The sequence below is a fragment of the Accipiter gentilis genome, chromosome 23 (genome assembly GCF_929443795.1).
Source record: "Accipiter gentilis chromosome 23, bAccGen1.1, whole genome shotgun sequence".
In the NCBI taxonomy this organism is placed as follows: Eukaryota; Metazoa; Chordata; class Aves; order Accipitriformes; family Accipitridae; genus Astur; species Astur gentilis.
In genome coordinates this window covers 7,853,017-7,875,918 of record NC_064902.1, presented here as the reverse complement: position 1 = coordinate 7,875,918, position 22,902 = coordinate 7,853,017, and the positions used below count along the sequence as shown (strand labels likewise).

The window sequence follows — 22,902 nt, the reverse complement described above, 5'->3', positions numbered from 1 at the left end:
AAGGGGGTAACCCCTTGGTTTCATTGATGAAAAGGCTGGATGCAACTGAGCTCTAGAGTCTAGTTCTAATTCACTGGAGAATAAAGTCTAGCAACAGTACCAGGTTTCTTCATATCAGAAAGCCCAAGTTTATCTGAGCAGAACTGGATAGCTGTATCAGTTGACTGTGTTCTTTGTGGAGCCTCACTGCAGTGTTCTCTGATTTTCTGCATCTTAATTTGACTGTGAGGCTGCATCAGAGCAAAATAAATGGTTTTCTCTCACTTGAATAAATTAGGGTCCACCTCACAAGAAGCTAATGGCAGAGCTTCTTTCTGGAAAATGTTGTAGGAAGCCTCTGTTAATGGCTAGCCCTCTAATACTCTATTTCAGCTTTTTTTTTGTTGTTTCTGTGTGAAACTGAATTTTTCACAAGCTAATGGGTTTTGTCCCAGTGCTGTTGCTCTTTCCCCTAAAACTTTTGGGTTTGCTTTTATTTTGATCTGGTCAATGCAAGGAGAGATGCCTGTGCATGACAAATGAAAGCTTATGTCTTCTCTGATTTTGTGTGTTAACAATTTCTACACATGTTTGCAGACCGTTTTTCAGAGTGTTCTGATCTCGATGAAGGACCTAAGAGAGGAAAAGGCAGGGTATGGGCATACTCAGCTTGGCTTTCCAAGAGGCTCTGAATGACTGCAACAACCTGTAACAGCTTTGCCCGTTAGTGGATGGGAGCAGCTGTGCTGCTACAACTGTTTTCTCTTTTGTGTTCTGGTTTGACAAGATTTTTTTGCTGAAATAAGAGGATCAGCTTTTAATTTCCGTCATCTCACAGTGAATAAATTTGTTCGTTAAGGCTCTGGAACAATAAGGCAAGTCCTGACAAGTCATTATTGGTCAGAATAAAAATTGCCTTTTAAGTTCAATATCTCAGGCTAATTAATGTAAATTTACCCACTTAGGTTGCTGTTCTATGTGGCTTGTTTTAATGCTTGAGTCATAATTCAAAGAGAAGAGATGGAGGCAAGATTTATACTATTTTCCAAGCTGTGTCAACTGTTGAGATAGATGAAGATAGCTCAAGCTTCGAAAGTTTCTACCATCTCAAACTTTTCTGCTAAAATCCAAACTTCAGTTAAGTGTAATAACAAATGGGCATGTTATTATGTGTGTCTGCATATGTTTACATATGTGTATACATACATAAGTGATGTACATAGGCATGTACATGATGTGTATGTTACACGGCATATACTTACCTATTTTACTAGAAAGAGGCAAATGATTCTGATGAAGGAAATGAGTTGGAAGCTGTTATTCACACTTCAGATCCCTGTGTGTGTTTTGCTTCTTGCCTTGGAGACTGCTTTTGGTATAAAAGAACCTGTAGCTGGATAACCCAAAGCTAAGGATAAACACTTTGTTTTGGTGTTTGGCTGCTTTTTCATGGGAACCTTTCCTAAAAGTGACCTTAAATGGGGCCAGGAACAGTAGTTCAATTCTTGGTGAAATTTCTTACCAATGGTTCTCATATGTATCTTTTTGTTCCTATAGTGCCTTGTTTCAACACAAAACTGTTCCTTTGAGATTTTTGGTGCTGTTACTTTCTAGGAGCTGTGTTAGGATAGCCAGTTGAGCATCACCTGTACAACAATGCTTAATTATTCCATACCAAATTCTGGAAGACTACTTCATATCTCCTAAGAAAACACTGAGACTGATGGGAGTGGAGAATTGTTAAGGGAGGCAAAATGCCTAAGCAAAGTAGGAAAAGACAAATCTAAAATGTTGAAGGCTACCCTTAGCTTTTCCTTCACAATAAATACAGACCTGTTGTTTTTTTAAACAGGTGGTAGTGATCAAGTCTTACCTGTCCATGCGCTCTTGCACTGGGCTTTCAATGCCTGGCATTATTGTTTCCCATTTTCACTCATCACAGAAATGCTATTTGTGCTTTTGGAAATGTAATATGTGTAAAACTTTCCCATTCTTCTTCAATGTTTGTAGATGGCTTTTTAGCTATTTGAAGTGTAACTCAAATGGGAAAGGAGCTGACTAGTGAAGGTTAGTTCCTATTATTTTATCATTTTTCCATAGTAAGACAGTGAATTAATGTAGTATTGCATTAATTACCACTCATTTGGAAACCCTAGCTTTGTTATATTTGTGTTCCTTACTGGTTTTGGGTTGTGGCAATCCCCTTTGCCAGAGCTTATCAGGAACTGTGACTCTATTCCTTCCAGTGCCAGATATACTTCTCCTTGGAAATCAGTGCAGGGATCTACTTTCTTTCAACTTTTTGTATAAAACAAAGGTCGCATAGCACAAAAAACCATGAGCCTGATCTCAGCTGTCACACAACCAGTTGATGCCATGGCATATATAGTGGTGCTCAGTATAAACCAATTGAAAAGCATGGACAGCACATAACTTGGATGCTTTTAACAGTCTGCAGACATGCTTTTTACCTGAAGTTACCTCAAAAACCATGATACTAATGTCTGTCTTGGTTTAAAAGTGACACAGAGCATAGAAGTAAGTTGGGTGGACCAACAGACAGTGAACCAAAGAGCAAGGTCACTGAAACATGGGAGGGGAGCAGCTTTCCCCTTCTGGCAGGCAGGAGCAGGCTGAGGACTGCTCTTGGCCAGAGATTGCCAAAACAGTGTCACTTGCAGAGATAGGATGCTAGTATTTCTGTAAGCAAATACAAATTTCAGTCCAAGTGCAGCCTTCTATGGATGTACAGGCTGGTTTCATGCATGTCTGAGTGCTTTAGCTGGCCATTAGCTGTTAGCCCTGTTTCTTTCCTTCCGGGCAGCTTGGTCAGCAGAGCTGGATGGTGCGATGCTGCATCACTTAAAATATACAAACCCTTACTCCATCTGCCTGCCTCTATCAGTGGTTCACTTAGGCTTTGGCACAAGAGTGCCTTGGGATTTAAAGGGGTTTGAGATGTACCTATTAACTCTTATTTCTTCTTGGGGTTATCACAGACTTAGTATTTATTGGCCTATGGCAAAATATGGCCGTTACTGTAGAAGTGCCAAGTTTTAATGTTTTAACTTGGTATTTTTAGTAGCACTATCAGGGAAAAGGGTTCTGTCTAAATCATTTATGGCCTCTTGCATATCTAACCCAACTTACCTTTTGGTGTGAAGCAAAAATGCAAGCACAAATAAAAGGGAAGTAATGTTCTTTTCATCTCCCTTTTCTTTTTCTCCCCCTCCCTCCCAAATCCCGTTCTGTTATTGCAACTTGAATCCTGAAATAAGAGATGAGCAGGGATGAATGGTCCTATAAATTGTTTCATAAAGCTAATTTAACTTGTATCCTATTTCTAGTTGTTAGCCTATGCTGGTCTGGACAGTGGATGTGGAGTAATGCAAGTCTTGAAGAATGTGATTGCTCCAGAAAATTTCAGTGCTGCCTTGAAGAGGGGCTGTTTTTCCGGTCTATATAAATGTGTTTGTACTTGGAGAGCTGTGTTCAGTCAGTGATATTTTGTATGTAGCAGGGAGAAATGAGGTTACCTCTCAGTTTTTAAGGAGTCCTGCAATATAGCATGGTGTACTCCATCTGACCTTACTGTGGAGCTCACCTTGCAGCTAATACGCGTCCACTGGATGTCACTGTTGCTCTTTGGGAACGCATTTAAAATATCACTTTACCCGTGGTGAAAATGACTCCTCGAAATAGAAGACTTTTAATGTATTTCTCTCTCGTTTGGATTAGTAGAATTGGGGTCCGAATAAACAGTGTGCACCACCTACGGGAGTTTTCTGCTCCTCTGTTGTTTCTAGGGGAATTTTTTCAGTTAACTTAGTGAATTTAATTGCACTTAGTGAATTTTAATACATTGGATGTCTGAAATGAATATATTGGATGTATGTGTTGCTTAAAAGGGAATGCCATCTTTCTTGTAACTTGAAAATTAATTCTCAGTAAGGTCATATTCTCTTTAAAAACAAAACAACAACAACAAAAAAAAAAAACCCCAAAACAGAAGATGTTGGAAATTGATTTAAAGGGACTTAAAGGTAGAGCTGAACCTACCCCCCTTGCACCACTTAGTTCTTCCCTTCCAGTGGAGAGGTGACGAGAAGGGAAAAGAAACATTTCCTCTGGATTGAATTATAAGAATCCTACTTTTTATTAGTAGGTGTAAAATTCTGGTAGGTGGTTATCCTGTTAATATATCTTCTAAATATCACCATTTAGAAATCAAAATGGCATTTTTTAAGTTGTCCCTTGCAGTTTTACTATGGATGTACATGTGTTTTGTAGTTAATACTTTCCCCCACCCCCCAATCAGCACTATAATAGCTGGCCAGAATGCTGTTTAGCCAGAACAATTTTCCTAAGAGGCTCAGTAAGAGACCTCTGGAATGAAGGCTGATTAATTTTCCCCTTCCCCCAAGTAGTTGCACTGTGCTGTCTTTAAGTGGTTGCTATAAATAAATCACTTCTGTTTTCCCTTTGTCACTGAGAGCTGTATTGTATTCTGAAACTGCTCATCTATTCTTCCTTTAATGTTCAGCTGCTTCTTGCTATACTCCCAGTGCTTAATATGCAGATGTTGTAATAAGATATTTAATGGCAAATACATTTGTTTGGTTCTGCCAAATAAATTGTGCACTTGAACTCTGACTAAAATAAATTAAACCTCTGCAAATGTGTCATTGTTTCTGGTGCCTGTCCCCAGGATTCAGCTGGCACTTTACCTTGCAGGTGAGTCAGACGGGAGCACAGGTGTCTCTCTCTGTAATCATGATGCTCATCAGTACCGAGATTGTCACAAAGCCAATGCATATTTCAGGGCTCTTTCTATATTTTTGCAATGTTTTTTTAAATCTGTTAGAATTTAAATCACTAGTGGCTGGCTCACCACATGGTATAGATCACTATTAGGAAAAGGGTGTCTGTACTCTGGTCTGTGAGAGTTTTCTTGTTGGTTCTTAACGGACAGTAGCAGGGGCTGATTTAATCCTCTTTTACAAAATTTGAAAAAGTTTCATTCTGGGGGCATTTCAGTTCTTCCTCACTTGGGTGCATATTTCCTTTCAAATGTACTGGCCTTTAAGATAGTGGTAAGTACAAGTTGTAGTTTGGCTGTTAAGGGAAAAGTTTACAAACATTTTCTGCTTTTGTTAAAATGTAAAGGGCAAAGCTTCTGCTGAAGGGCCTCACATTGATGCTTACTGCTGTCAAATTTGGAAGCTATGCTAACGGTTCAGTAGAGGCGGCCTTACTGCCTTTTTAACATGGCTTCAACTGGTGTCACTGCTGTGTTTGAGCTATGACAGAAGTCCAGGTGGGTGCTTATGGCAGACAACCTGTCCCTCTTTCCCTGCAGCCTCTTTCCAATATTTTAATGAAGAAGAGTATGTTTGAGCTCATCAAAATGTTTGGCTGTTTTCTAGAATTTATGTCAAACAAAACTTTGGGTGTCCATTTGGATTTAGGATACTTGTAAAATGCCCCAGCATCTGCCCTGGGAAGTCCTGGCTGTGTTTTCTTAGGAGGTGAAGCTTTCTTTGGCCGTTTAAAAAAAAAAAAAAAAAAAAAAAAAAAAAAAAAAAAAGGAGACTTTGGCATGAAAAACCTGAAAGGATTAAAACAAACAAACCAACCCACCCTGTTTTTCTCCTTGATGCCATGGTAGGAATGCCATGGTATCACTGTTCCCTTCTGTTCACAAGGCTTCTGTTAGCTGGTAGCAGAGGGACATGCTTTGGGTAGTGTCAATACAAATATACCTACTTGGGCTCCTCAGCCTCTTCAGAAAAAGTGAGTTGAAATTAGTCTAGTGTATCTGATCCAGAGGGATGCAAATGCTCTGCTTCAGCCTGTGAAAAGGGAAGTGCTGTGCCTTTGAGACGCAGCAGCGTGCGTGTCCACCTTGGCCAGGTTGGCTGTCAGCCGATCCTTTGCTGTTGTCCCTCTGCTGTTCTGTACATCATGGGCTGCATTTTACAGCTTGCAGTGTTTCTGTGTGTGTCTAGCTGAGTTTGCAGGCATTTTCGGTGAGCTCCACCTGTGCCTGTGTTGGGCAAATCCAGGCTTAACCCTTGTTGAATGCTGCGTATAGGGCCCCGCTTTGAGAAGCCTGCTTGGACGGGTCCCAGACTTCAGATTGCAGCTTGATGCTATTAGAGCGGGTGGGATAAGTAAGAAGCTAGAGCAAACTGACTTCAGTCTCTCTGCCTGACTGTTTGTGGGCAGTGATTCAAAGTGCTGTCTGTAGGTGTGACTGTTGGATACTTGTTTTTTTGCACCTGCTGTGGCAGGGTAAGCTAGGTTGGATGTGCTTGTTCCTAGAACTGAATATTCAAAGACCTTGGTCAGTTGAAAGGCTCCCTCTTGGAAGTCACACTCTAGGACACATTGACATAGTTTTTATTTGCTGGCTGGATGTGTCCCTAGTTTAGATAAACGAACTAACTCTGAACTTCGTTGCTGCAGGCATTAGCTACAGGTTATCTTCTTGATGATGATGGGCTGTAAGGAACCTTTTCAAGCAGCTGTGATGTTTGAAATGGGGCCCTATGTCATATTGCCATGCTTCTATTTTTAAATGTAGATCTACTAATATTCTTGGGGGTGTTGCCACCATTCAGAGTGCCTTCAAGAGCCCCCATGGGCTTTGTGGAGGTGGCTTGCTTGGCTTTTCATGGGGAGTGGTACATATTCTGTGAGCTGATCAGCAGAATGTAGCATCTGTAACAAACAGCTGCTGCTGCCCCTGGCTTCAACTTGGTACGATGGACCACCTGACCCCTAAAGCATTGGGTGTGGGAACATGTATACAGTACTGCCCTTGCAAATATGCCAGACTCTTAAACTTTGTGGACTTGGCAAAGAGAATATCAACTCTGAGTTCAGCCCAGCAGCTTTTTATGAAAAGTTATCTGACATATGCTATAAAGATAGAGGGAGAAACTATGTTGGTACAGTCAGTTTTCTGCCTCTGTGAGTCAGCTTGTTCTAATGGGTTTTGAAGTGGATAGCTCATCATTTGGGGTTTTTAAGTGCAGGTTGTATGCAGTGTTAGCTCACTCAAATTTCTGCTGTGCCATGATTGATTGGCCTAAAGTTACATCATCAAAATAGGATAGTCAGCCTTAAAATAACAAGAAAACATGCTTTTTAATGCTAATTACCCATTGAAAAGCAGTGTTCTGGGTTTTTTTGGTTATAGTTTAAATTTAAGCAGCAAATAGCGGCTTTGTGAGGCTGACTTTCTCATCTCTGCAAGACCATATTTTAGTTGATTAAATCAATGCATTGTTGAGCAATATGTGGCTCTTGGGCTACCTGCAGCACAGGAGTAGTTTTGAGTGTGGCTCCCATGCTGATGCTGTGCAATGTGACCTGGAGTGTGGGCTGTGTTGGCCTAGGGCCTGTAGATAATCCAAATTATTCAAGCAAGTGGGAGGAAGCAAATTAGCGGAGGCTGGTGTGGCTGGTACCACCTGATACCCAGCTGCATCCCAAGCCTGTGGTATAGCACCAGTGATGCCTGTGGAGCAGTTGTTATATGTATCCTTTAAACCTTTCCCTTCTTTTCCTGTACCTTGGGCAAAAATGGTCTTGTGATGCTTGGTTGTATGAGGATAGTTTGGTTGGCAGGGTCTGGAAGAATGGTCGGCACTTACTAGCAGTTAGTGGGGAACAGCAAGCCATTCTCCTGTCAAAGCCTTCTATTGCCGCAGCCTCTTTTCTCTCCTGCCGAGTCTCCAGCTTCCCTACGTAGTCACACTTTGTTGCAGTACTTACTGGTGGGTTTTTTTGCCAAACTGTTGGGCTGGACCTCAGCCTTGGTAGCCTTTGTAGCCTAAATCAGTGACTCCCAGCAGCAAAAGGTGGTTTTTTTAATATATATTTATTTTTTAAATACATATGTTTTTGTGTGTGCATGTGTGTATACACATATGTGTGTATATATCTTCATAATGCACTAAACAGATCTGAGTTTAAAGTTATGTGAGCTGGTCTAAGGTCTTGTTGCACCTTACTTGCACATCTGCATACACATGGCATCAAATATAGAGATGAGCAGGTAAATCAGTACAGTGCATATGAGAACTGCCTTCATAGTAGTGCATATGAGAGAAGAGGTGGAAGCAACTCTTCATTTCTTGCTTAGGAAAAGTACATATGGGAGAACTTTGAGACCATTTTTCAATCTGTCAGAATTCCTTGCTGCTTTGTTGATTTGCAAACTGCAGTCATATATGAGAGTAATGAGTGCATGGGATGGAGCTGCACCAGGCATCAGGCCATGGAGAACTATGTTTTGAGCACTGTGATCTTGGCTTCAGATTCAAATCTTCTCCGTTAGTGTAAATTGAGAAACTTAAGTCTACAATTGCTTAATCAGTTGGCTACCTTGTTTAGTTAGATAAACTTCCCTGAACTTCTACTGGCAGTAATGCAGATGAATAATGTAAATAGTGTTTGTTCTAGAAGAAAGATACCATTTTGAAAGAGAAGCAGAGAAGAGTAAGTTCTCTAGTAAAGGTCTGTTTGTGCTTTTAAAACTTAATTTATTCCGAATGAAACATTCAAGCTTGCATAACTAAAACAGTTGAAATTGAAATTGAAACTTCAAAGTGAACTTGTTCTTAACCTCACTGAGGAGGGAAAACCAGTTCAAGATATAAACAAAATTAAAATGACTAAATCAAACCTGTCTGTTTTAATGCATATTGGAACATCTTGCTTTTGCCGAACTTAACTACAGTGCTGCATCCTTGCCTTCTTACGACTACCAAACGTGGGGAGAGGCTTTTACTGCACTGTTGGAGTGAAATAATTGGAATCCTCTCAGGGTAGCTTACTTAATTCTTATAATTTGGATGTAGTACTTCCATGTGGCTCCAGTAAGTCTTCATTTACCTGTACAGTCTATGCCTGTGTACCACATGAGCATGCCAAAGCCCTTTGCACATACAAAACTTGAACCTTGCAGGATTGCCTCGAGATTGTTATCTAAGGCTTGTCTTTCCTGTTGAAGGTTTAAAAACAAACAAAAAACCACACACAACACCCCCCCACACCCCCCTGCAAACAAAACAAAAAACCCTCCACCTGGTAGACACAGACAAGTCTGCAGCAGCTTTTCCTTTTCCAGCTGTGACAACAACAAACAATTCCTGTTCTCTTTTGCCATTTTTAATAGCTTAGACTGTCCCAACATAAACTGTTCTTTACTCTTTACCCTCCATGAAACAGCAATCCTTCTCCAGTTGTTTGCATTGCAATAGCAGATTGTCTGTTTATTTTCCTAGCAATCAGAAATGGATTGTGGTGTTCATCTTAAGAAGACAGAACCTCAGGATGCTGGTAGGAACCATGCACACCAAGAGGAGGAGACCAGTCTCGCAAATACCTTGGAGCATATTATGGGACAGCTGGATGTTCTGACTCAGGTATGATTTGCTCTTTAATTTTGCAGTGAAGAAGGTACCTCTGGCTGGAAGAATTGGGAATATTTTGTGATAGTTTCATAAAATAAGTGTGGCTAGTTCAAAACCTCCTGCTTTTTAGTAATTTTTTGATAATTCTGTCTTCATCTGTTTGTCAGCTTATATCTAGCAGTTCCCTCGCATCGACTTCCAGCTCAGGCCCTGCTCTTCCCCTAATTCCTTTATGCCGCAGTGTAGTGGAGCACTACTTAACTAGCTCTGGTACCCTGTGCTATTAGGCAAGGTTTATCTAAGGTGATGCCTAAAGGAGTGGCTGGCATTAGGACTCTTTTGGTGAGTAATCTGTGTCTCTCTTCCCTTCCCCATTATACTGCAGTCTATAGGTTAACTCTGTTCAGATCCTGCTCCTTTCCCCCACCCAACATTCACCTACACAGTCCAATTTCTGCAGTATTCTCTTCCATCAACAAGTCTGGGCCCTTCTGTGCCTCATCTCTGAAACATGCTTTTCACCCACAGCTAGCAAACAAATAATCCCTTGCTAAAGCATTAACATACAGTTCTTCCTGAGAGTCACTAAGCAATGCTTGAATAGTACCAGCTGTTAATGGTGATCATCATAGTATGTGTTTACTTAATAAGAATGTGGGGATAGAGCTGCTTTTTGTTTAACTAAATAGCTGCTCATTGCTCCTGTGAAGAAATACTATTTCTGATCATTGTCTGGGGCTGAATTTCATTGTGTATTTTTGAGATTTGTGAGAAGCAGGGAGAAAGCATGGGATAGTAAACGTTGGTCATCTCCTGTAGATGAGAGCATGTTTGTAGGATGGAAAAAGCTGTGGGGGAGGGTTTTTCTGTGACTTTGAGTGTTGTTTCTGAGGAAGAACAAGCAGGTCTTGAACACATGGTGTTGAACATACTGATTACTTGTCCAAGTTAGCTCTCTGCTCTTGAGAAAGCAGTACTTGTCAAAAAGTATAAGATGATGGGTTGGAGGGCCCATCAGGGGATTGAAGTAGGGCTGACTTGGGGATTTAAAAACATTCCGGGACTACAGACAGTCTAAAAAAAGGTAGGGTGAAAACCAGAAAGTATTTAAGTTTATTTGGCAGAAACACAAGAAGGCACTTTTCCTGTGATCTCTAAAATGCTGAACACTTTGTGGGGGGGCGATGTGTGTGCAGATTTTTGTATGACACTGGGCCCTCATGCTTGTGAGTAAAATGCAATCCAGTGTATACACAAAATACTTTATTTCTGTTTTTACATCTCCCTAGTAAGTTTGGAATGTGATCTTTATCTTTCATTACATAAATCAGATCCACACTTTTGATGATGGATGTGTAATGGCTCCATTTCAACTTCATAGGTATTTAGAGGAGACAAATATTGCAGTAAACAGTATGTGTAGGATTTAAACTAGATATAAGCAATGCAAACATCTCTCTCAAAGATATTGTGTAACCATAGAAAATTCCAAATGTTGTTTTAAACCTAGCAGAAAGAGAAATTGAGATCACTGGGGGAGGAATAAATTAGTAGGTTATAGGATAAAATTGGAAATAGGCCTGAAATAGTAAAAAACCAAAAAGCTGCCTTGAGCAACTCTGCATTCAGCAACGTTTTACCTTTTTTGTAGCTTTTTTGCTATCCTTGAAGTACTTAATTTCCCATTGGTTTTAATCTTTGTATGTTGTGTTTTGTATTAATACCGTTTTAATGTATTTGTACAAGTAGGTGATCCCAACACTGTTGAAATGGTTTCATAATTCTTCCTTTTCATGCCAAGGTTTTGATATTTAGCAGTGAAACAAACCAACACCAAACAAAGTTAAGCAAAGGAGCCTGGAAGAAGTCTTCCTTCTCAGAGTAAGGGAGGAGGTTCCTCAAAGAGGAGGGATGCGGGCATGTAGCAAGGCAGAGCTGTGGAAGGTAACTCTGGAGTGCATTTGCTCGCATAGCTAAAATTTTTTTTCCAATGCTCATGGCCTGTAACAGAAGGGAATGCAGCTCCAGTAGAGCTGCTGTTACTCCTCTTCCATGCAATTAGATGTTGACTGGGAGTAGCCATGGCATGCTAATTGCTAGCAGAGAGCCAAGTGAAATGGAAATAGTGGCTGGTGGTGTTGGGTTGGTTGTCTTTACTAGCCATTTCTGCCAAAGCACAACTGGGTGCTGCTCTCCCCGAGCAGCAGATTCAAAACAACGTTGTGTGTTTTATATGGCAGCTTTGGGCCTGCTGACTTCTTTTTGTGAAAGGACGACACCACTACTTCAAAAATGGAACAAAAAGCTTTCATAAATAACACATAACAGGCGTCAGTATTTTTCCCTTCTTGAAGAAGGGCTGAGGATGCTCCTAGTGCTCTGTTATAAATCATTGGTTCATAATTCCTGAGTGTTGCTTGTTTAAAGAGAACACTAATGGCATAAGCAGGGTCAGTTGAAGTTGAATGGAAAGGACAGATTCCCTGTGATATTCCCAGAAACCCTGTATTGATATAGCCATCCATATTATTTGTTAGCTCTAGGGAGCTTGGGTGTACTTCTGATGTGGTACCTTGAGTTTCTATGCTCTTTGTTCATGTTGTAGTTTCCAGCACTGTGTTAACATGATGTAATGTACCAGTGGGGGAAACTTAAGGTTGTGATAAACTACTTTGGGAAATTATGCAAATATAAACCTAATTTATTTTCCTAATATTTTTTCCGTAGCTATCATTTCAAGGTTTATCATGTAAAAGTGGGAAGGAGAGAAAATACTTTCAATTTCTGCTGAAAGAGGTAATAGTGAGACATCAGCTGAAGGCTGTCATCTTTTGCCAGTGCACAGCTTTTGTTCTGAGCTGCATACTTGAAGCTGCATTGTCTGCCACTCACCAATTATCAGTACCTTCCCTCTGTTGACAATAGATTTCCAGATTAAGTGGGGTGTCATGTACTTAGAGACAGCGGGATTGTTTTTATTCTATTAAGAGTTCTCTTCCTGCCAGACACCAATCGCAAGTAGCTCTGAGGCTGTACAGGCATTGTGCCCTGTGCAGGAGGATACACTTGAGCAGACTTGCTCCTTCAGTTAGGCACTCCAGTTCTTAGCAGAGAAAGAAGGATCAGAAGAAACTAGTGGCTGTTGTATACCACATCTGGCAGTAACTGCTGTAGCAAATAGATATGGCCCCGTCAGACTTACAAAGCTTCATTTTTATGTTGTTGACTTTGTGCTATGATTTAATTCTTTAAGGTTTTGGCAACTTTCTTTAACCTGGTCTTTGATTAAGTGAAACCTTCCTCTCTTCCTCCTCAGAACTCTGTCGGGACGTTTTTTGTTTTACTTGTAAGGAAGTGGTCTAATGTGAACTGACAGTCTTTGTATTTTTTTTCTAAATGTGGTGTGTGTCTGGCCATACTTCACATGCAAATAAAGAAGTTAACGTTTGTCTGCCTTTTTCAGAAGAGTAGCACCTCCTTAATAACTCTGCTGCCTTGAAGGATGGAGTGAAGTTGAGACCCAGACATAAGCCGGTAGTTTCCAGTAGTTTTGGATTACTTAAAGATACCCTGGTGCCTCTTTGTAGGAAAGCAGGCAATTCAAACCTGGCAAAGGAATGAGGAAGATGAGAGTAATAAATGTACAATATAGGTGTCTTGCTCCTCCCTTTCCTGCAGCTTAATATCTTGTCAGCGTCTCGATGTTTAGAAAGCTTGTTCTTTACTGGCATTTCAGAGATGTGAAAAGGAGAAAAATGCAAAATGTTTATCAATTTTTTTTTTTTTATCAAAGGCTGGATCTCAGTATCTCAGTTACCTATATGAAAAGGTGGGCTGAATATTAAAGTTTAAGGGAAAAACAAGGTGATTTTATCTCTTGGATAACTTCCTGGAACAGAAAGGTGTTATGGCTGAAACAAAAGTGGAGCAGATATGAAGAGTTTACTTGGTTCAAATGTATTTTCTGCACTTGCAGCTGAACTGCACTTCTGAAGGATGATCATCTGTGAGTAACCATCTTGCCTGCAGTGGAAAACTTGTATTTGCAATGATCATCTTCAAAGAGTTTGTATACTGTTGCCCTCACTCCAAACACCTGCAGCTGCCATGTTCACTTTGTTAACCTGTAGTACTGGCGGGCGATGGGCGCTGAGGCAAAAGCTGCTGGTTTTATGTGGGAAGGAAGATGTCTGCTCCAAACAAAGAGTTCAGAATCAGGTTAGCAAAAAAATTCATAAACAGCTGTGATAATCACCCACAGGAAACAGCTTTATGTACTTCCCCAAACTAATCTTGCACTGAAGCTGGGAGAAAACAACACAGTGAAATGGAGAAGACTTGATAAATCTGTAAAATAATCCATGTCTGAACTGAAGGACAATCTAGCTCATGAGATTAAAGGATTATTTCACTCCAGAAAAGATTGCAGAGGGAGGGAAGAGAATTTTTTAAATTAAATTCTTTAGCATAAAAAAGGTCTTGGACACAAGTGAGTTGCTTTTTAATTAAAACTGAAAATGTTTGTGTGTATAATACTTATAATGAAACCAAGTAAAATCAAATTTGTTACTCCTTCTTTTGAGATGTGGTCTCCAAAGCCTGTGTTGGTGAGTAATGAATGTGGCCCCTCTTCTGAGATATATTGAATGTAGATTAAACAACTGGTTTAGTAAAATAAATGGTGTTATGACTTCAAGTAGTTACAAGTCAAGAAGAAAGATTGGGGGGGGGGGGCATGGGCGTGTGTATGTATGTGTTCATAAGTGCTGCTACCTCTGCCTTGCGCAAATGTCTTGGTTTTTCTATGTTGCTTTTAATACCTGAACACCAACTGGCTACAGGTAGCCCCAATGTATAGGGAAAAAAAGTGCAAGCAGTCTTTATTCCAAAAGAAATAGTTTAAAATCCAAAACACTAATAAAAAATGTTCCCATCTGAAAAACCTGTGAAATGCCAGATGAGCTTGGTTTTTAAATCTTAATTTAAAGGATGTAGAGGCAATTTCTCATGAGTCAAAACCATCTCTTGGAGATGCAGTAGCTTTCATCTCTTCACTCAAAACAAATTAAGTACCCTGGTTGTTGCCAGTCCTCTGTATAATATCATCAGAGCTACTTTTTTCAGAAATTTACTTCCAAAATATGCTTGTTACAAAATCTCTTAAGTCTTGATGCAAGTACCTTTTTTCTTCTAAGACTGCCTAAATTAAACACACTCCTAGGGATGTTGTTATATTAGCAGGACACTGTCTAAAGGCTGGCTTCTTAAAAGTGCTGATCATCTCCCTGGAGGTCCACAGGACCTTCACCTTCTATTAGCCTTCAATGGGAAGGAATACTGAACACCTCCCACAATTTGTATTCACAAGCAGACCTTGAAGATTAATATAAACTGTTGCTTGGCCATTGGGTACCAGCAGCTGGGTTAATTTAGATGAGTGGTTTGCATACTTGCAGAGGTAGATTGGGTGGCAGGGGAAGGATATGGGAAGTCTTTGTGGTTGGGGGAGACCTCTAGTCATTTGGGGTTCTAACCTCTATATTGTGCAGCTGCTCTCATGGTACATGCTTGGATATTTTGTTGTAGCTCATCATTACTTGCTGTGTTTTCATACTGTGTGGTGAAACTTGAAGTCTCCTGACTCCTTTTGCTGTGCTAGTCTAGCCCTAGAGGCCTAGGAGCTCTGCACCAAGGAAGCTGCGTGTACCTGTGCAGAAGCTTGCAGCTATTCCTTTCTAGAAACTTGCAGATCCAACGCAAGTGCCATCAGTTTAGCTTTGGCTGATCAACTGTCATTCCGAAGCAACAGCAATGTGTGATGAAATATTTTTAGTAAGAGGGCTGTAAATGGAAAGGCTCAGTTACAGATGGCTTGTGTGCCTTGTGTCCCCACACTGTGCAGAAGAAACTGGCAGAGCCTGTGGCTCATCTTCTCTGTGGCTAGGATTGATTTAATACAAAGAATGCCCTTTTCTGTCCTCCAGGGTCCCTTTGGTCACTGTGATGCTGGTAAATGACCATGCTGCTTGGTTTGGCAAAGCAGGTCATACTAGAATTTTCAGGTACTCTTGTATGGTTTTCTTACTGTAAAAAGCACAACAAGCAGTGCAAGTGATAACTCGTTGCTGTACTGAGTGTACTGCATGAGTAGACTTGAGTAGACTCATGCAGTAGACCAAAGTTGCTCCTGTAATTTAGTTAAAGGGTTGGTCAACTGCGATTCAAGCATCTGCAGAAAGTGGAGTGTACTGGGAGGTGGAAGGAGAGATGGCAGCTGATAATCATAGCATGGTTTGGGTTGGAAGGGACCTTGAAGATCATCTAGTTTCAACCTCCCCTGCCATGGGTAGGGACATGTTCCACTAGATCAGGTTGCTCAAAGCCCCATCTAACCTGGCCTTGAAAATTTCCAAGGATGGGGCATCCGTAACTTCTCTGGGCAACCTGTTCCAGTGCCTCACCACCGTCCCAGTAGTAAGAAGGAGGGATTAGCTGAGCAATACTGGTTTCAAATTTTATAACTACCCACTTCCTTCTTGTAGCGCTTTGGGCTGCTAAATATAAAAAATTCTTTACTTTTCAAGTAATCCAAGTAGCATGTGTCTGGCTGAAGAGAGCTGGTAGGACTAGCAGCTCTTGTGCGCTGCACTGGAGAACAGACATCGAGGTGGTTTAGCCAGACGACTTCTTGAACAGATCTGGAGCTCTATGTAGGGATCCTGATGAGGCCAGGTTAGTGTTAGCGTTTGTGCATCTGCAGGTATCATCATGTATTCCTAATCCACGTGACCCAGCTGTGACTTTGGATGAAGGTGCAGAAACCACGTTGAGGGGGCTTATGGGACTTCCTAACCCACAGCTGTACAGCAGCACTAACTGATAACATTCCTGTCTAGCCACACTGGAGCTAAGTGTTTTGTAGTAGCAAATATAAAAGTTTGTGGAATTTGAAGCATGGTACAAAGTAAACCCAGGAAAATTCATGAAGTTGCATTAAAGATTGAGGAGAAGACTGAAGCACTAAATGAGCTTTATTCTTCATTCTGAAATAATCAATACACTATCTGTGAATCAGCCTGGTGTGAAATATTCCATGCAAATAGGCTTTGTGAGAATTTGCCTTAGAATCTGCATTCAAAGCAATTGAGATGGTGTGGAGCTACAGAAATTATTTTAAATGTCTCTGGGGTAGCAGATCTTGTTTTGGCCTGAGCAGATAAAGGAGCTATCATTTCTTTAAAAATCATTTCACATTTTAAAAGAAAAACAACAAACAAAAACCACCTTAATTGTGTATTTGATCTCTGAGATTAAGGCTTTGGCCACTAGAGTAAGTCTAGTCCCGGCATGCGTTTGTTTGCTACATAAAGTGTTAATAACTGTGAAGGCTTCATACCTTGTTATACTCTGGGGTATGAGGCTTACTTCCTCAGTTAGTCTGAACTGCCAGCTTTTTGCTGGAAATGCTTCAGAGCATACTGAATGTCTGTAGCCATTTCAAGTCCCATCTCAAAACTGTTAAGATAAAACTTGTACATGATGAAGGCAGTCTAGCTTTCTTCAAGCATGTTTAGTAATAGCAGGGGTCTGCTTTGAGGTTCACTAGATGCAGTTGCTGAGATCGAAGGGAGGCTGACAGCAAGTCAGGGCAAAACTTAGTACTATAGGAGGAAAGGCTGCTTCTCACCAGGTAGCTTCATGCTTGAACCTCAGAGTGACTTGTGCTGCACGAGTTCTCCCATGAGCCTTTTAATCTTGTAGCTGAAGTTTGGTATTTTGAATTATTGTTGGTGAAAGAAGTTAATTATGTGTTCTGTAAAAAGTAGGTAGGGCTACCCTGGTGCAAACCCTTCCTCTGGTACTTTATTTCACTCATTGAATTAGTTTAGAGAAAGGGCTCCCAAGCTTAATTTACCTGGAAACTTGCTAATTTCTGTCTCTGCACAGAACTGTGGATACATTCAGGACAGCATTTAGCGAGTGTTGGAGGTGCCATTTTAGTGAAATGCATACAATAGCTGGGGTCGCTTTTGAATATTACTCAGTTCAGGTGGTGCACTTGAAGGTTGGCAACTGTACTCCTTTCTTGCAAGACTGATTTTACCTTTCAGTATAGTGCCAGCAGGTCTCTTCAATGCTGTGCAGCAGCTTGAGGTCCAAGTGTCACAAATTTGTGCCCTAGAGGTATATAGGTGCCTCTGAATCCACTCCTTAGAGCTTGCTCAGGAGAGACCCTTGGATGCTAAGGGAGCATTCCCATGATGCAGTTTACTTGCTGTACTTCTTGGTTGTGTTTGGGACTAAAATCCACTCTGCAGTGACTCTTTTTCTGGAAAATCAAGTAGCCTACAAGAAGTTACAGCTGGGCATCTAGCTCTTTGAAAACAAACCAGCGTTGGCCTCAGTCTTTACAGAGGGGAGAGCTCTTAAGCCTGCAGCTCTGGGTCAGACTTGGTAAGTCTCATTCTTCAAATCCACGGACCATCTGTTGTCTTCATTGTATCTCTTGAGAGGCATCCCTAAGTCTCCTTGTACCAGCATAGTGGAGTCGGGAAACTGAGTGCGTGGAAACTTAGAAACTTCTGCATTTGTTGCTTGTTCTTTTGCAGGTGTGTTTTTTGATGAATCGTAAAGAAAATACTGTCTTCATAAATTAACGTGTCAGATGGGAAAGAAAAATCTGAAGAGGTAGTAGTGTTTTTTCTTGGGCTGATATGTTAGTGCCCTGCAAAATCTTTTTTAGCATATGCTTAGAAAAACTGGTGGAGCAAACTTAAGAATCTTTTTATTTAAGTAAAGCTAGGAAACTACTTCTACCTCCTTTGAGATCAATGGAGAGAGTGATTTTACGTTATGGAATGATGACAGGAATAGAAGTGCAAGTGTAATACTTAGCCTGCACATAGCCAAGAGCACATCTACTTTGCAGCTGGTGTGCAGGATCATATACCTTGTAGGCTGAGCCTGGCTGTTACCTCATTTGAGTAACTGTAGTATCAATACAGGTTTTTGGGGTCCCACAATTACTGGTCATCAACCGGAGCGGTGCTATGTCCCCTGTGCTATTATCTGTGCTAACTCAATCAAAGCTAATGTGAGTGGTGTACTGAAAAACCCATGTGCAAGCAGGAGCTGGTACCTTTTTGCTTGCAGAGCAGTCATCCCTTAGCAGGGTGAGCCTAACTTTATTCCACTGTTCCTGTGCTCTTGTCAGCTTTGTCCCCAGCTCCAGGTTAAGTACTGCTTTAGTTAATGAGCAGCCATCTGTTTAGGTGGATCTCTATCTCCTGGCAGAGAGGCCCACCGCTGCTCAGGAGGGTTGCTGATGGCCTCTGCTTGCTCTGGACTCTGCTTTTCAGGTTTCCTTTGGCAGTTGTAGAACTGGTTTCTGTTGGCATTCATTTAGCACCTGGTTCCCCTTATCTGTAGTCCTTGAAAGAGGCAGGGCTGATTGTCTCTCCAGGACCACTGCAAAAGCCTCAACCCTGAGGCTAGTTGTTCTTAAACTGTCTCTGCTACTTAATCAGACAGGGAAATGTTTAACAGGGACTAAGCAAAAGATACTGGTGAAAGCGTCTTGGAACAGCATCACAAATCACTATTACTTGGGTTGAGAGAGTAAAAATAATATGGAGGAATAGCATAGGGGACTTGTTATCATGTAAGCAAGTGTGACTATTGGGTGCTTCAGTTTAGGTGTCCTGGGGGAGGATGGAGCTGAATGTTCCCCAGAACTTAGAAAGTAAATAGAAGATAACTATTTTTTTCTACATAGTTTTTCATTAATGTTTCCAAAGAGAATAGCAGGGGTTTTTCTAGTCTAAGTCTGCAAAGGTGAATGAAGACAAATGTTGCAGGAAATCTTGGTGGAATTGATTTAAGTAAGTTTTCTTTTGTGTGAAAAATTCCATATTCTGTTCTGGTGTCCATAGTAATGCTCAGTATATTGCTGTAATGTCAGAAATACTCCGTAAAAAAAAAAAAAAAGTTGATCTTCCTTCTCATTTAAGCCTAAGCTGTTATCCTTCTGCCAATTTGAGCCAGGATTTTGATAAATTACCCAGCACTTTACTCCCTGGTGCGTAATGGAGACATGTACTGTGCTCCTGACGCAACAGGAAGCCCAGATTCTGCCACAGAGAACAGCTTGAGTGCAAACCCAGCTCCAGTGAATCCTCACTGAATCTGGCTAACAGTATTTTCCTCCTTGGCTTAATTGTTTGTTCATTATCTTCTGAAAAGTAATAGCAAAAACACGCAGGAGTTGAATGGGTGCAGTTTAATTTGCCTACCAACAAGGACTTGCTTTATGAATAGCAACATGGAAATACTGTAAAAGTCTGTCAGCTGCTGATAAAGTGGCTTTTCTTTCATGTGTAAGTTAGAATATAACACTAATAGCAGCTGGGCAGTATTTGTGCTTTCCCTTACCTTCCAAGGATGTCAGATGCCCTGTGTATTTTGGGCATCATATATTCAAGTCTAGATGGCTGTAGTCATCAATTCCTACTTTGGACTTCCTGGATTTAATTTCTGACTGCTACTTTTCCACTTTTAGTTTCCAAAAAATACTCACTACAGGTTTTCTGTGTATACTTACGTGCAATTTCCATTCTAATAAACATTTTCCTTACAGCTTTTTCACCAATTCAACACTTCTAAAATCTGCTTTACTTGTGCTTAGTCTCACAGTGCTGCATGTAACAACACTTAACTCGTATCAGCAGGATCGCAGTGGCAGTTAATCATGGAATATAGAAACTGCAAGTAATCTGGGGTTTTGCTTCTAGCAGGGCAGTGTGACCAGGACATTAATTCAGTTGATTATCTTTCTAAAGGGAATTTGATGCAATGTTTCACCCTCACCTTTTTAACCGAGTCTTGAGTTATTAGTTCTTCTTTTTTTAAATGGAAAAGCAAGGATCCCTACTGCTTTTCATTCTCTGTCTGGTTGCTTGCAGGATAAGATCTTTGCCGTAAACCCCTAGTAGACATTCAGCCTGCTGTGTTCTGCCCTGAGTAGCTTTACTCCTGACATCTGTAAGACAGCCACTAAGCAATAGTGTGGCTTCATAAGAAAAAAAGACTAAATCCTCTCTCCTTTGAATAGATGGGAGGGCTCCTGCTGGCTCTGGGGCACCTGGGATGTTACCTGCTGGCTCTACAACTCTTCTTCTTGTTCTCTGTGTACTGCAGTTCTTGTGCCTCAAAGGGGTGGCAATAGAGGAGGAAAAAACTTAAATGAAGCTAGTGCTGTAGCCCATGGGAATATTTAAGTAATTCAGGGTTTTTTCTTTCAGGTGAAGCTTTCTACAGTTGCAGCAATGCTGCATTAGGCAGCAGGGGTTAGCTCTTCTGCCTTGTCACAGGTCAGCGGTACATGTGCAGTAGAAGTAAGCTTTGAACTATGTTTGGGGAAGAAAAAAAGAACGTGTTACAGTAAATACTATGATGCACAGCCCCCTCTGACTTTGTTGATACGCGATCTTGCAAGATGGCTTTGCCATAGTGTTTGGTGGTATTTTTTTACTACATCTGTTTTCTCCCCCCCCCCTCCACCATTTGTCTCATTCCCCAAATCATTTTACAGGAGACTTTTCCTAGTCTCAAGGGGCCTTAGCCAAGCTATTTCCTCTCTTTGTGCTTTCGTTTCCCCAGCTGTAAAATGGGGATAATAAGACCTGCTTTCTTTTGTCAAGCACTTAGATGTGCTTACGAAATGTGCTATTAAAAGGCTTTCTATGTATAACTTCTATACCACTTCTAGTGGTTGTCCAAGCTTATTTGAATTACTTTATTGAAGTCCAAGGTTCTGAACATCCTTTGTTTTTAACAGAGTATGTTATTTATGCATTAAAAATGCTCAAAATGTGAAGATATTGATTATTGCTGATAAGTTTATGGATATTAAAGCATTAAATCATCACTGCCTATTATCAGCCATTCCGGTGTCTTTGGGAGCTGAAAGTGGTTCTGCATAGCTAGGTCCCTTGATTACCTCAGAGTGATCAATAAAAGGTTTTCAGCAGAAGCTTTTATTGCCACGTAGTTAAAACATTCTTCCTGTGCATTCTGTACATGATGACTTCAGCTCGAGGAGAAAGACACAACAGTTCTTTGTGGGGTAACTGGATTACACAAAAATATTTAGGCATTATGTTGAGGTAGATATCACCACTTTGGGTTTCAGTTCCCCTCCATCACCTGTTGCACTGCCTTATGCTGGGAGGGTTTTCTTGCTTGTCATTGTGCTTGTCCAGCAAGTTCTGTGTGTTTTAATTGCAGCAAACGGACAGCTTTCGGGGTAGGGAGGAAAGAGTCAGAAGCAGAGAGGCAAAATCAAAGCTAAAACTGGGCAAAACTGTTCAAAACCTCTGTGTCTCATTAGCAGAAGAGTGCCTGGTGGCTTTCTGGTGCCTGGTGGCTCATGAACGTGGAAGGACAGAACCTGTCTGTGAACAGAAATACAGAGCCCAGTTTGAAAGCACCGAGTGCTGGAACGGGTGCTTGGTGTTGTCTGCAGGAGAGCTTTGTGCCCGCCAACCTCTCCAGTTGTATGGGGCTCTGCCCTACTAAAACGCTGATACTGGAGTTACAGCTCTGAAATACCTCAAAATACTCCTGTGAATTCAGCATTTTATTACCCACTGAGAGTACAGTACATGGTTTGTCTTTGTGAGCAGCTCAACAGCAGCTTTAGTTTTGTTTTGCAGACTGTTTCCATCCTGGAGCAGAGGCTGACGCTCACTGAAGACAAGCTGAAGGAATGTCTTGAGAATCAGCAGAAAATCATTCAGAACAAAATGAGCTGATTTCCTGAGAGAAGATGGGAGCTGAAGGCATTGGGAGGTTTGAGGTTGTTTGTGTTCCTAACAGACTGTGTGTGACTTGCTTTAATGATTTTGAGCGCAATCTGTTTTTCAATTGGAATGTACAGTTATTGTATCTGTAAATAAGCTTTGTTACTTTACTAAAATAAAAGGAATATTTTATTCATAAGTGTGGATAATGATTGTGATCTCCTGTGTTTTCCAGAGATATAGTAGCCAGCATGTGGTCTGAGTATTAACTAGGAAAGTTGCATTTCTCCTGCCTTTGGTGCTACTGAGTTAATTTTAAAATGTTTAAGCGTCTTGGAGCTTCCGTATGTTTGGCACAGGTTGTATTAGGTTTGTTGCTGAGGTGTGTGCTGGCTATAGGTGATAAGTAAAGAGCTCCCAGGATATTTTGGGCAGTGGGAGTTCACCTCTGTTCTCAGACCATAGTAAGCAGGAGAGGTCCCAGTGAAACTGGCACCTGGGGAAGGGTCTGTCTCACCTTAGTACCAGGTGGTGCCTGGCAAATCTGACAAAGAGCAGTTCAGCCCCTGGATGGTATTTGTGCAGAGGTGATTAAATCCAATGGGGGGATTTAACCTGCTCCCTTGTGCAATGTGTGAAAAAAAAAAATAAAAAAATTGCTTGATGCTGGAAGAGAGGCCCTGGCGGGTAAGCCGCAG

The 22,902-nt window shown here is 41.1% G+C and overlaps 1 protein-coding gene across 2 annotated transcripts in view; it reads left to right on the top strand.

Annotated features, from left to right (window-relative positions):
• POC1A (POC1 centriolar protein A) overlaps positions 1-22,560 on the top strand; it is a 59,383-nt gene extending 36,823 nt beyond the window's left edge. For both annotated transcript variants that reach the window (XM_049826122.1, XM_049826123.1), the window contains 2 exons: positions 9,276-9,416; positions 22,118-22,560. In XM_049826122.1, the coding sequence (XP_049682079.1) occupies positions 9,276-9,416; positions 22,118-22,216 (240 nt within the window). In that variant the 3' untranslated portion in view covers positions 22,217-22,560. The remainder of the gene's footprint in view (positions 1-9,275; positions 9,417-22,117) is intronic.
• Positions 22,561-22,902: the final 342 nt, after the last annotated feature.